General features: G+C 35.2%; 1 protein-coding gene and 1 pseudogene across 1 annotated transcript; both read left to right on the plus strand.

Moving 5' to 3' along the window:
- The first annotated feature begins 809 nt into the window (after nt 1–809).
- On the plus strand, nt 810–7131 carry LOC113108145 (N-acetylserotonin O-methyltransferase-like protein). Its single transcript, XM_026270993.1, is given in 15 exon segments — nt 810–911; nt 1319–1449; nt 1541–1672; nt 1772–1819; nt 1919–1983; nt 2075–2139; nt 2235–2343; nt 2633–2956; nt 2958–2994; nt 3290–3464; nt 3696–3880; nt 3978–4110; nt 5738–5878; nt 6041–6163; nt 6666–7131. Coding segments are annotated over 14 exon segments (1902 nt in total). The 5' UTR covers nt 810–911; nt 1319–1356; the 3' UTR covers nt 6938–7131.
- Nucleotides 7132–7495: 364 nt separating this feature from the next.
- On the plus strand, nt 7496–11596 carry LOC113108146 (ADP/ATP translocase 2-like; annotated as a pseudogene).
- The last annotated feature ends 474 nt before the right edge of the window (nt 11597–12070 follow it).

A 12070-nucleotide genomic window follows, 5' to 3' on the forward strand; every position in this document is an offset into this window, starting at 1 on the left:
ACAAGCTTGAGAATACTGTCGAGCAAAATTCATTCCAACACTTGGGAGAGTGTCACAAGAGTGGACTGAAGCTGGAGTCAGTGCATCAAGAGTCACCACGCTCAGATGTCTTCAGGAAAAGGGTTACCAAGCCACTTCTGAAACTGATGCTGATTTCTTTTTTCCAGCAGGACTTAGCACCTGCCCACAGTGCCAAAACCACTTCCAAGTGTAAAAATAACAAAGAGTTGGTGTAATTTTAGTGGCAAGCTTTAGGCTATCATATCAATAGGCTATGTTGAGTTATTGGGGAATACCCGTTTGTATTTTAAATAAAAATATAAACATAATTTTTTTCTTTTTAAGATATCCATAAACCAGAACTGAGAAAGCTTATAAGTAACTGACTATTGTAATAAACATTTTATTTATTTTGTTTTTAAATTTGTCTTGCATTCAGCGGTGTACTATCACACTTTAGGTGAGCAACTCATCTCATCTTAGCCTACAACTATCAATTAAATTGCTTTAAGCTATTAATTTTGAGCAATCTCAGTTTATATATATATGGTATGATATATATATATATTTCAAATAAATTAAATAAAAAAGAGAAATGAATTAAATTTATAACAAAACCAACATTGCTTTTAGAGTCAGATTCATAATGTCATAAAAGTTATTATTATTATTATTATTTTTTAAATAGATACATCTTGCTAGATATTATTAATTAATTAACAATTTTTTTCCAACCTGTTCAGCATAATGACAAGTCCAGAATAAATGAAACTACACTCCATTTACACGTGGTCACGCAGAAGTGTCGTGACGTTGAAAGGTAACTGCGCATGTGCGTGCGTGGTAGACTCCGCCTCTTCAGGATCTCTTCCTTTCGGTGCACTACGTTTAAGTGGAGCAAGCCTTTCCAGGTAAATGCTTAAAAAGATTAAAGATAAATTAATATTTACCTATTTTATACATGTGTAATTTGCTACTTCTGAATGTACTGATGTCAAAACATGAATAAATGAATACCGCTTTTTGACACGCTAAGTTCTTGCATGAACACACTGCTCTATAACTAGAACAAATACACTTCTAATGCAACTACACTAAGTCTAAATGGATAGACTGATGTTTTCTGTTTCAAATAAACAACGATAAGAAAATTATGATCTGGACGAAATTGTTGTCAAGCTCACCTTCAACCATTATCGAGGTTGCTGTCCCTGAGAACTCAGACTTTTGCTGGTTAAGCATATGATTTTGCCATGTCAGTGTATTAAACTTGTTGTTTTTGACATGCATATAGGTAAATTTTTCTCTCGATTTTCAGGATCAACCTCTGGAAGTGTCAGAAAGGAGAGGTGTAACATGCTGTTAAATCCAGTAATATCCAAGCTGAGTGGAAAGCTTGTTGTCCTAGCAAGTGCATCTCCACGACGTCTGGAGATTTTATCTAATGCTGTAAGTTTTTGAGATATTTTACTAGGTTTATACATGGACAATGAACTTTGAATGATCAGTGTTTCTCTTTTCTTCTGCATCGATGAGGCAGGGTTTACGGTTCGAGGTGGTTCCTTCTTGGTTTAAAGAAACATTGGACAAATCCTTGTTTAAGAGCCCATATGACTATGCAGTGGAAACAGCCAAACAGAAGGCTTTGGAAGTGGCTCACCGAATGCCATTTGTAAGTTGTTTATTTCTGAATGGGAGAAAGCAAATTTTAGTTTCTGACCATTTACTATGTCCCCTTTATTCTGTATAACTGTATATGTGCTTGATTCAGAAACACTTGAAACGTCCAGATGTTGTAATCGGAGCAGACACTGTTGTGGTAAGCAGCTGTATAATATAATATAATATAATATAATAGAGATTCTACATATGATATTCTGATCTTAAAATTGCCTTGTTCTTCTCTTTTCGTCCTCAGACAGTTGATGGTTTGATCTTGGAGAAGCCTACAGATAAACAAGATGCTTACCGTATGCTGTCTAGGTGCATTGACATGTTTTGTTGTTGTCTTGAAGTGAGACGTTTATTACACTCATGCAGAAACTAAAATCTATTGAAATTATTGTTGTTTCAGGTTGAGTGGTAAGGAACACAGCGTCTTCACGGGTGTAGCTATTGTGCTCTGCCATGACAAGAGTGGTATGTGAAAGTTTAATGTATTTATTTTTACAATTAAAGTCTTGTATTTGTAAAACAGACAGATCGTTTTAAAGATTAATACTTTTTCTATGCAGGTTCAGATACAGACTACAAAGTGGTTGATTTTTATGAAGAGACAAAAGTAAAATTTGCAGAATTATCCGAGGAGATGCTCTGGGAATACATCAACAGTGGAGAGCCCATGTGAGTTTATGTGTATTGATTTTCATATTCTAAATGCATTAAAAACTGCGATCACGTTTGCTGAGCATGTTCAGTAAATTTGATCTCGCTGAACCTGTGGAATTTGGACCTTTATAGAGTTAGTCATTTTTGTGTTTGCTTTGACGTGTTGAAAATGACAAGGGGAAATTCAGCAAGGTACATTTTTGAGTAAGGGAGTCCACTTTGAGTAAATAAATCAATTTTCTGTGCCCTGGCATTGCAGAATCTGATCAATGATGAGACTGACAGATTTATCTGTGCTTTACAGGGACAAAGCTGGTGGTTATGGGATCCAGGCTTTGGGTGGCATGCTGGTGGAGTATGTGAAAGGAGATTTTCTTAATGTGGTAGGCTTCCCTCTTAACCACTTCTGCAAGCAGCTGGGGTTGATTTTTAACAGCCCACATGAGAGTCCGGCCCATAAGGTCAAACGGGAATCAGATGAGGCTTGGTCTCTGGTTAACAGCCTGTCTGAAGGTGCCACAAACGGGGATGTTGAGCTGTTGGAAAATGGTAAAGATGTCAGTCAATCGTCAATGCAAGAACAGAATGTAATTGGGGCCGGAGTTCAGCAGACAGGACATCCCCCACAGTATCATCAGCTTACTGGATGGGTTCAAAGCTTCAAAGGTAATCATGATTCTTTACACGTTAAAGAATAGTTAACTTATGCCAGAGTGCAATTTTGGTAAAAACTCTTCTTGTGTTCATCAAAATTTAAAAGCATTAAGTTTAGACCAACACATGAGCAAGTCAGTAATGACAGAATTCTTACTTTTGTGTGAACTACACCTTTAATATTTTAACTTTATAACTTTACTATTATGCTGTTAGTGCATTAATTTAAACACCAACCATTAAATTACAAATGATTTATCAATGGGGAAATGTGTGGTAACTGCTCTGCAATGCATTTGTTTATCAGACTCTATTCACAGCATCCAAACTGAAGGTGTTTGATGTATTGAACAGCTCTAACAGTCTGACCTTAGAAGAGGTAGCTGGCCAAATCAACGCCTCTGTTTTAGGCACTGAGAGGCTTTTGGAAGCTGCTGTCTCTTTAGGTCTTCTAGAACGGGTCAGACAGCAAAATACCAGTGGTAAGGTTTACATACTGCCGTTTTAGAAATCGCATGTGGTTTTCCTTAATGCGAGTTCTGAAACCTCTATGCTCATTGTCCATTTATAACTGACAAGCACTATTCTCTGTCCATTAAGGCAAGGCACTTGCATACATGCATTTCCTCCTACTGCTTGTTTATTACACGTTCTGTTCATTGTCATGTCCGGAGGTGGACTGTAAATCTAAAATTGTTTATTGTCTGTTGCAGTGTATAGAAATACAGAACAGGCCAGTCGCTTCCTGGTATCAGACAGCCCTGAGTCATTGAATGGGTACATTCTCCACTGCAATGATATGGTGTGGCCTCTCTTCAGCCATCTAGAGAACGCTGTCAGGGAGGGCACCAGCCAACATGAGCGAGCATTTGGGAAGAAGAATGAGGATGTGTTTCAGGTAAACGCGAGTTAAACGCATCTGCTCATCTCATATCACCTATGGATCATGCTATTGAGATTTCAGCTTTAAGTAGAACTGGTTTGTTGTCTTCTAGGATGCCTACTACAGTAAAGATGAAGTTAAGATACGATTCATGGATGCAATGCACAGCATCGCAAGGGTGACTGGAAAAGATGTGGCAACAGCATTTGATCTTTCTCCCTACAAAACAGCTTGTGACATTGGAGGTATATGATTTTTACCTCAAAATAGAGACAGATGGTGAAAATAAAGGCTATCAGTTGGTTCATTTTCAGATATACTGATTAACCAAATGCAGGCTATAAAATTGTTTTCATGGGCAGCCTTTATATATCAGGTATGTTTCAAAATCACTAAAAGAAAATCTTAAAAAGCCGAGAAATTAAATGTTTAATTCAAATATGAATTCAAGAAAAAAATCAATAAAAGAACATACTCTCTCAGCTTTTTTCCCTAACGTTCAGGATTATTAAAAACAAACAAACAAAAAAACAGATCAAAACATTGCGTGCCTGACTTCCCATTGAGATGTGAGCGAGTGACCGCGAGAATGCACAGATATGATGTGCAGAAACCACCGTCACGCTGCTGTCTTGCATAATTTGAGATTTCACTAGAACGTAGTGCATGCATATTTTATTATGAAAGAGCTTGTTCTCAAAAGCTGCTTATCTGAAAAGGAGTTGCAAGCTTGATATGCATATTATATATGCTTCTTATTACCAGTATTCTCAGGGGCCTTTTATGCCAAGGACATCTGTATTTTTTGTATCCGGTTTATTCTCTTTACCTGCTTTAACCTAAATTTAGAGCTAGAATTTATTTTCCACACAGACAAAAAAAAGTTAGAAACTTTAAAGGTACTTAAAGGGTTTGAAGGTACTGAAGGGTTTTATTTCTGTGACAGTAACTAAATGGAATCATAAAGATAATAGTGCTTCCAAAATCTTTAGCCTTCTTCTGACATGAAATAAATATGCACTACCATTTAATTTTATTTATTCATTTATATATATATATTTTTTATGCAAGTAAAGAATGTGACAGAATTTACAAGTGCCAAATACAGAAACACTAGGACAAATGAACATATATACTGACAGCTAACATATCCAAATTATTCTGATAAATCTGTATATGTATTCTTGTGATTGTGATTGTGCGTGTGTGTGCACGTATCATTGTATCTAAGTGTGTGGGTGGAAGCATACAAACCATTGTTTAACAAATTTATAACAGAATTAAAATACCATTTAAAATTGAGGTTAGCAAAATTACTTTAAAAAAGGAAAATCAATTAATGTATTTAAATACAGCAAAGATGCATTAAATTGAATTTAAAGTGACAGTTAAGGAATTTACAGAGATTAAAAAACAAATGCTATTCTTTAGAACTTTCTATTCACTAAAGAGTCATAAAAAAAACAACGGTTTCACAGTTTCTGCAGAAATATTAAGCAGCACAACTTTACAACATTGATGATATAAAAAAATGTATCTTGAGCACCAAATCAGAATATTAGACTGATTTCTGAAGGATAATGTGACACTGAAGCCTGGAGCCATGGTTGCTGTAACTTCAGCTTTAAATTATACGGCTAAATTACATCTTTAAATGTATTGAAATAGAATATGGTTATTTTGATTTACAAATTTTACCACACTATTACTGTTTTCACTGTATTTTGGTAAAATACTGTAAATGCCAGTTTGTTAAGCATAAGAAACTTCTGGAAAAACATCAGAAAATTTCAATAATTTGAGGTGTAGTCTAGAGTTATGAATTATATATATTTTATGAGCATTTTAGAAAAGCATTCTGTTCTCACACAGGTTGCACTGGTGCCATGGCATATGAGTTTACAAAAGCGCATCCTGGACTGTCGGTTATTGTATTTGACTTGCCCCAAGTCATTGAGATGAGACGCCACTTTCAGCCTAAAGAAACTGATGACAGAGTTTCATTTGTTGCAGGTCAGTGAAGACTTTATATTAACATTTTTATAATGAAGAAATTTACAGTTTATTTGTTTCATGTTTAATACATCCGGAGTAATGTGCCAAAGGCCTTATGAAAATCTGGACTCTTTCTTTTTTTTCCCCCACTTTTTGGTTTTCTTTCTATTTGCATGATAGGAGATTTCTTTAAAGATGACCTGCCTAAAGCAGACCTGTATATTCTTGCACGAATCCTCCATGATTGGTCTGATGAGAAACTGCATGTATTATTGAGTAAACTGTCCAAAATGTGCACACCAGGTAAGTGCTTTAAAACTTGACATTATTAATGTGTAAGCCTGATTCTGAAATATCAAACTTTTTTTATTCCAAGGACCCTCCTAATATGATGATCCCTTTGTAAATGGCCCCTTAGCGCCCCCTGGGGGTATATTCATCCCAGTTTGTGAACTCGTAGCCTGATTGATTCCTACAGTATAAACTCTATCTTAACATTACTTGTTGCTTTAAAGTATTTTGAATTGTGCTAAGTTTTTTTTTTTTAAATCAAGGTCAAAATTAAATTAAATTAAATTAAATCAAAAATTAAATCAAATTAAATTAAAAATTAAATTAAATTAAATTAAATTTATGCATTTAGCAGACGCTTTTATCCAAAGCGACTTACAGTGCATTCAGGCTATCAATTTTTACATATCATGTGTTCCCGGGGAATCGAACCCCCAACCTTGCGCTTGCTACAGGAACACTACAGGTCAAAGGTTTAAATGTTTGGTTTATGAATGTATTGCTTACCAAACAGGTTGTGGGCTTCTGGTGTCTGAGATTTTTCTGGATGAGGAAAGGAAAAGGCCAAGCCGAGCCCTGTTGCAAGCTCTCAGTATGACAGAAGGAAAGCAGAGGAGCCCCACTGAATACAGTGACTTACTGGAGAAGCATGGCTTCACTCCAAAACACATCAACCACACAGATAACCTGCTGGATGCCATGCTGTTTGTGAAACAAGACCCAAATAATAAAAGAACATTACTAGGCTGTTCTTCAGCATCCATTGAGACTGCAGAACTTGAGTGATATAACACCTACAGCATTTTGGAAACACTACTGTTGACTTACTGTAGTTCAGTGTTTTAGCTGTGTTCAAATATTATTAACGTTTCTGACCTAAATACTCAAATAAAGTATTTGTATATGATTATTATTAATCACAGAAACAGTTTTTAACTGTGAATGTTGTAAATTGAATTAAATATGGTTTTGAATCAAAATCTTTGAATCTTGTCTTTAGCTTTTATTGGGAGGAATGGGGTTTGTAGTCCTATAGGGAATAGATTCAAGAGCAGTATTTAATAACGAAGTGTTTTAAATGAAAAGCCTAAGTGTACAAAGGTACTGGTTTATAGTTAAAATCTCTTAGATTGGAATAATATGATATGATGCATGTAATCAATAAGAATTTTAACTAACATGATATAATGGACAATTCATTATTAAGTTATTAATTAATTGATATATCATGTAATTAAAATGTAAGTTCTGTGTTGTACACAGACTGAATGGTTGTACACAGCGTCTTTACTCTACACACTAGTAATTCGGGAGCAAATATCGCGAGAAACCTCGTGAGTTAGCGCAGTGTGTCCGCTGCAGCATCATCATCACTTTCCGCTCTACCTCCTGCTTCTGTCGGCACGTTCAGTATATTGTGTTTATAATACACTAAGGTTAAGTATTATCGTCATGGCTGATGCTGCACTTTCTTTTGCTAAAGACTTTTTGGCCGGTGGGGTCGCAGCAGCTATTTCCAAAACTGCAGTCGCGCCGATAGAGAGAGTCAAACTGCTGCTGCAGGTGAGATTCATCATCTCGACTTCTCTTCACTCACTCTGCCGTGATGTATGCTAATTTATAAACCCTTTTCTCTTTTATTTAATAATAACCACTAAGGACATTTTTATTTATTTTTTTATTTTAGTGGCTATAAAGGTGGTAACTCACTTTCTCCTTCAGAGGCCATACCTGACGTTTAAGTGGTCTTTTTAATGACCAGTTTGTTTTCTGGAAGTCTTTCACGTGGATCTTAATTTGTAGATTTTAGTAACACAAATGTACCGTATATTAATTCCAAACCGTGAATTTCCTGCAGCTTGCTCCTTTGCAGTCTGGTCTCCTGTCGCATGCATTTGGGCTGATTTTTGCCAAGAAGGGCATCTTAAATCAGAAAAAAATCATGTCAGAACTATATGCTCCCATACAAACGATTTTTAAAAAAATTTTTGTAAGAAGTCTTTTAGGCTTATCAATGCTGCATTTATTTGATTTAAAATACAATAAAAACAGTAATTCTGTGAAATATTATTATAAGTAACTGTTTTCTGATTTAATATATTTAATTTAGCCTATTCCTGTGATAGCAAGGCTGAATTTACTGCAGTCATTAACAGTCTTATGTCACATGATCCTTCAGTAATCATACTGATATGCTGATTTTCTGCTGGAGCAGCATTATCAAAGTTGAAAACAGTTTTTGCTTCATATTTCTGTGGAAACTAGGCTACTGTTCAAGCATTTGGGGTTCATAGATTTAGCAGATTTAACTGATCAAAAGTGATATTGGTGATATTTGTAATGTTATCAAAACACTTCTGTTTAAAAAAAAATGCTCTTCTTTTGAACTTCCTATTCGTCAAAGAATATTAGGAAAATGTATTATGGTTTCCATAAAAATATTAAGCAGTGCAGCGGTTGTCAGTATTGAAAATTAGAAATGTTTCTTGAGCAGCAAATCTGAATCTGAAGCATCATGAAAACAGAAATAATGGCTGCTCAAAATACAGCTTCAGCATCATCACAGAAATAAATAGCATTAATTAGAAATTGTTTTATATGAACTGCTAAAAAGGTTATTTTAAATGGTAATAGAATTTCAGTTTTCTGTATTTGAAATATTCCTCAAGGACAATTAAAAGACAATAAATAAATCCAGATATCATGTATCTCACAGTCTTGTGTGTTTCATTTAATAGGTACAACATGCCAGCAAGCAGATCAGTGCAGAAAAACAATACAAAGGTACTATGGACTGTATTGTGAGGATTCCTAAGGAGAAAGGCTTTGCTTCCTTTTGGCGTGGCAACCTAGCCAACATCATTCAGTATTTCCCCACACAAGCCCTCAACTTTGCCTTCAAGGACAAGTACAAACAGATATTCTTGGGTGGTGTTGATAAGCACACGCAGTTCTGGCGATACTTCGCCGGTAACTTGGCCTCAGGTGGAGCTGCAGGAGCCACTTCCCTCTGCTTCGTCTACCCTCTGGATTTCGCTTGAACCCGCTTGGCTTCAGATGTCGGCAAAGCCGGCAGCACCAGAGAGTTTAATGGGCTGGCCTACTGTCTGGCCAAAATCTTTAGGTCAGACGGGTTGCGGGGTCTGTATCAGGGCTTCAACGTCTCTGTCCAGGCCATCATTATTTACAGGGCCACCTACTTCGGAATCTATGACACTGCTAAAGGTAATAGGTTTGTGCTTCAGATGATGTGATTTACAGGGTTACAAGTAGAATTTTAAAATTAGAAAAAATAATTGAAGCTTTTATTAGAAAAACAAATATTTATTATGAATCTTAGACTGACAACGCCTTGTTTGAAAAATGGTTGTTTTAGTGTTGTAGTATTTATTCATAATTTGAATTAGTACTTTTTTTTTAAATAAAATAAATTATTTGGTTTTATTAGAAAAGCAAATGCAAACTTTAAACCTTGGCTGGATAAAGCCTTGTTTGAAAATGTTAAATTAGTATTATATTATATTATATTATATTATATTATGTTATAATATATTAATATTTTAAATGAGCTTTTTATTAATTTAAATGAGTATTTATAAACATTTTGAGTTAGTTTTTCTTTTTATATTTTCAGTTTCCATTTAGCTTAATTTTATTTATTTTTTTTACATTTACATTTATTCATTTTTAGCAGACACTTTTATCCAAAGCAACAAAAAAAATGTTCTGGAAAGTGCTTTTGTGCGATGGTAGGCGTCGCTTTACTCATAGATCTCAGATTTCTGGAGGGGATGTAGAGTCTCAAAAGTGAATAGAAGTAGGCGGGTGCAGTTTTAGTCATTTTAGAACGTTTAGAATTTTAGATTAACTTCACTTTCCAATTTGTATTTTATTTCAGTGAATGGAAACAATTTGTAATGGATTTACTTAATACTTTAACATTTTTTATTTAGTTTATATTACATTTTTTGGGGGGACTGGGGTGAAAGATCACTTCATTTCCCAGAATGCATTACCTGTGTTTTACTGTTACAATTCAGTATTCAGAATTGCAACTCCTCTTTCTGTCATTCTAATTTAACTTGTCATATGGCCAGTTCAAGTCAATATCTTCAAATCTTCATATACACTCTATTAGAAACATGCATGAATAATTGTGTGTGTTGCTGTGCAGGCATGCTTCCCGACCCGAAGAACACCCTTTTTGTGGTCAGCTGGATCCTTGCACAGCAGTGGCTGGTGTGGTGTCCTATCCATTTGACACTGTGCGGTGTCGCATGATGATGCAGTCCGGCCGCAAAGGAGGTACACAACAGACATACTCAAACATATGCACTGTTCTCCATCAAGTGTGCATTTATTGCAACTCAGGCCTTTGTCTTTTGTTTTCCCAGTGGATATTATGTACACTGGAACCCTTGACTGCTGGAGAAAGATCGCTCGTGATGAGGGTGGAAAAGCTTTCTTCAAAGGGGCTCTGTCTAATGTATTCAGAGGAATGGGGGGCGCATTTGTGCTCGTGCTTTATGATGAATGCAAGACGTTTGTTTAAAAAATATGTGCTAAAAGATATTTGTCAAGCTTTAACCAAACCCTCTCCACTCCGCACAGATGTGGTCTTGGTTAAATTGTGTTGGATGCCAAAAGCAATTACCCCATATTTTTCGAACTATAAGTCGCACCTAAGTATAAGTCGCACCAGTCCAAAAAAAAAAACGTCATGACTAGGGGAAAAAAAAACATATAAGTCGCACTAGACCAGTGCCGGCCCGAGCCTCTTGGGGGCCCTAAGCAGAATTTGATTTGGGGGCCCCCCTCCCACCACGCGGAGTCACCTGTGCTTCAAGATTATTGACACAAATGTCACGCTATAAGGTTACATTATAAATGAATACAGTGAGGTTATGTATTAATACAAAATAAATAAATAAAAATAAATACTTAACATACTTCACTCTTAAACTTCTGAATACAAACTGTCACAAAACATGAAATAAATAATTTGCAAATGTCCAAATGCAAATGTGCATTAAATGTGCAATCTTTTAAATGAAACCAAAATAAACAAACATTAATATAATAAAAAGTATAATGCTACAAAAAAATAGTTAAAAACGTAAATAATGAAAGCAAACATAAGAACAGCTAGGATTCAACAATGACAATTGTACAACAATGACCTCAAAATTGTTCCTTCCTAGCTTTTCAGGAGGCAAAGTCACTGATGACATCGGGACAGCAGGATTGTATTGTTGTGCCCCCCTTCTTCAAATATGATGATGGAAAATAAACACCTACTATAGGGGTGAAAATAGAACTTTAATCAAATAAAAAAGTAAAAGAATAATTTGTATTATTTACTAATTACAATTGTACCATTCAACATTTGCCTATGGCTATAGCTTTATTATGACTAATTTATTTCATAGTCTTAAGCATTCAGAAATCATGCAAAAGGAAATTAAGCATTTCTTCTATGATAAAACCATGGTTTATTTTTGCCAGGGTTGTGATATGCACGATTTTTCATCTATAGCAAAAATGTGACAGCAGCAATTACATGGCATTTGGCTCCTTGTGCAGGCATTTGTAATAACATGTATATAAATTGTTTATTTGGTATGTGCCTACATTATGTATTTTAACAGTGTTATTATTAACCAATCATTATTGCCTCATAGTTTTTTCTTTGTAAATTATTATTTGAAGTAACAAAACCATGGTTAATATGCAGTTACCATGGCGACAAGAACGATGATTTGTGGTGTTATTGATAAAACCATGGGTAATTTTCGTAAGGGAACCTGAAAAAAAAAAAAAAAAAGTGATAAACGGGCTTCGTTTTTACCTAAATGATTTATAATTAAGTTTAATATAACATGTATAAGGTGACTGCAAGTCTTTCTCCTCAAATTCTAC

This window comes from Carassius auratus, chromosome 9, assembly GCF_003368295.1.
Source record: "Carassius auratus strain Wakin chromosome 9, ASM336829v1, whole genome shotgun sequence".
In the NCBI taxonomy this organism is placed as follows: domain Eukaryota; kingdom Metazoa; phylum Chordata; class Actinopteri; order Cypriniformes; family Cyprinidae; genus Carassius; species Carassius auratus.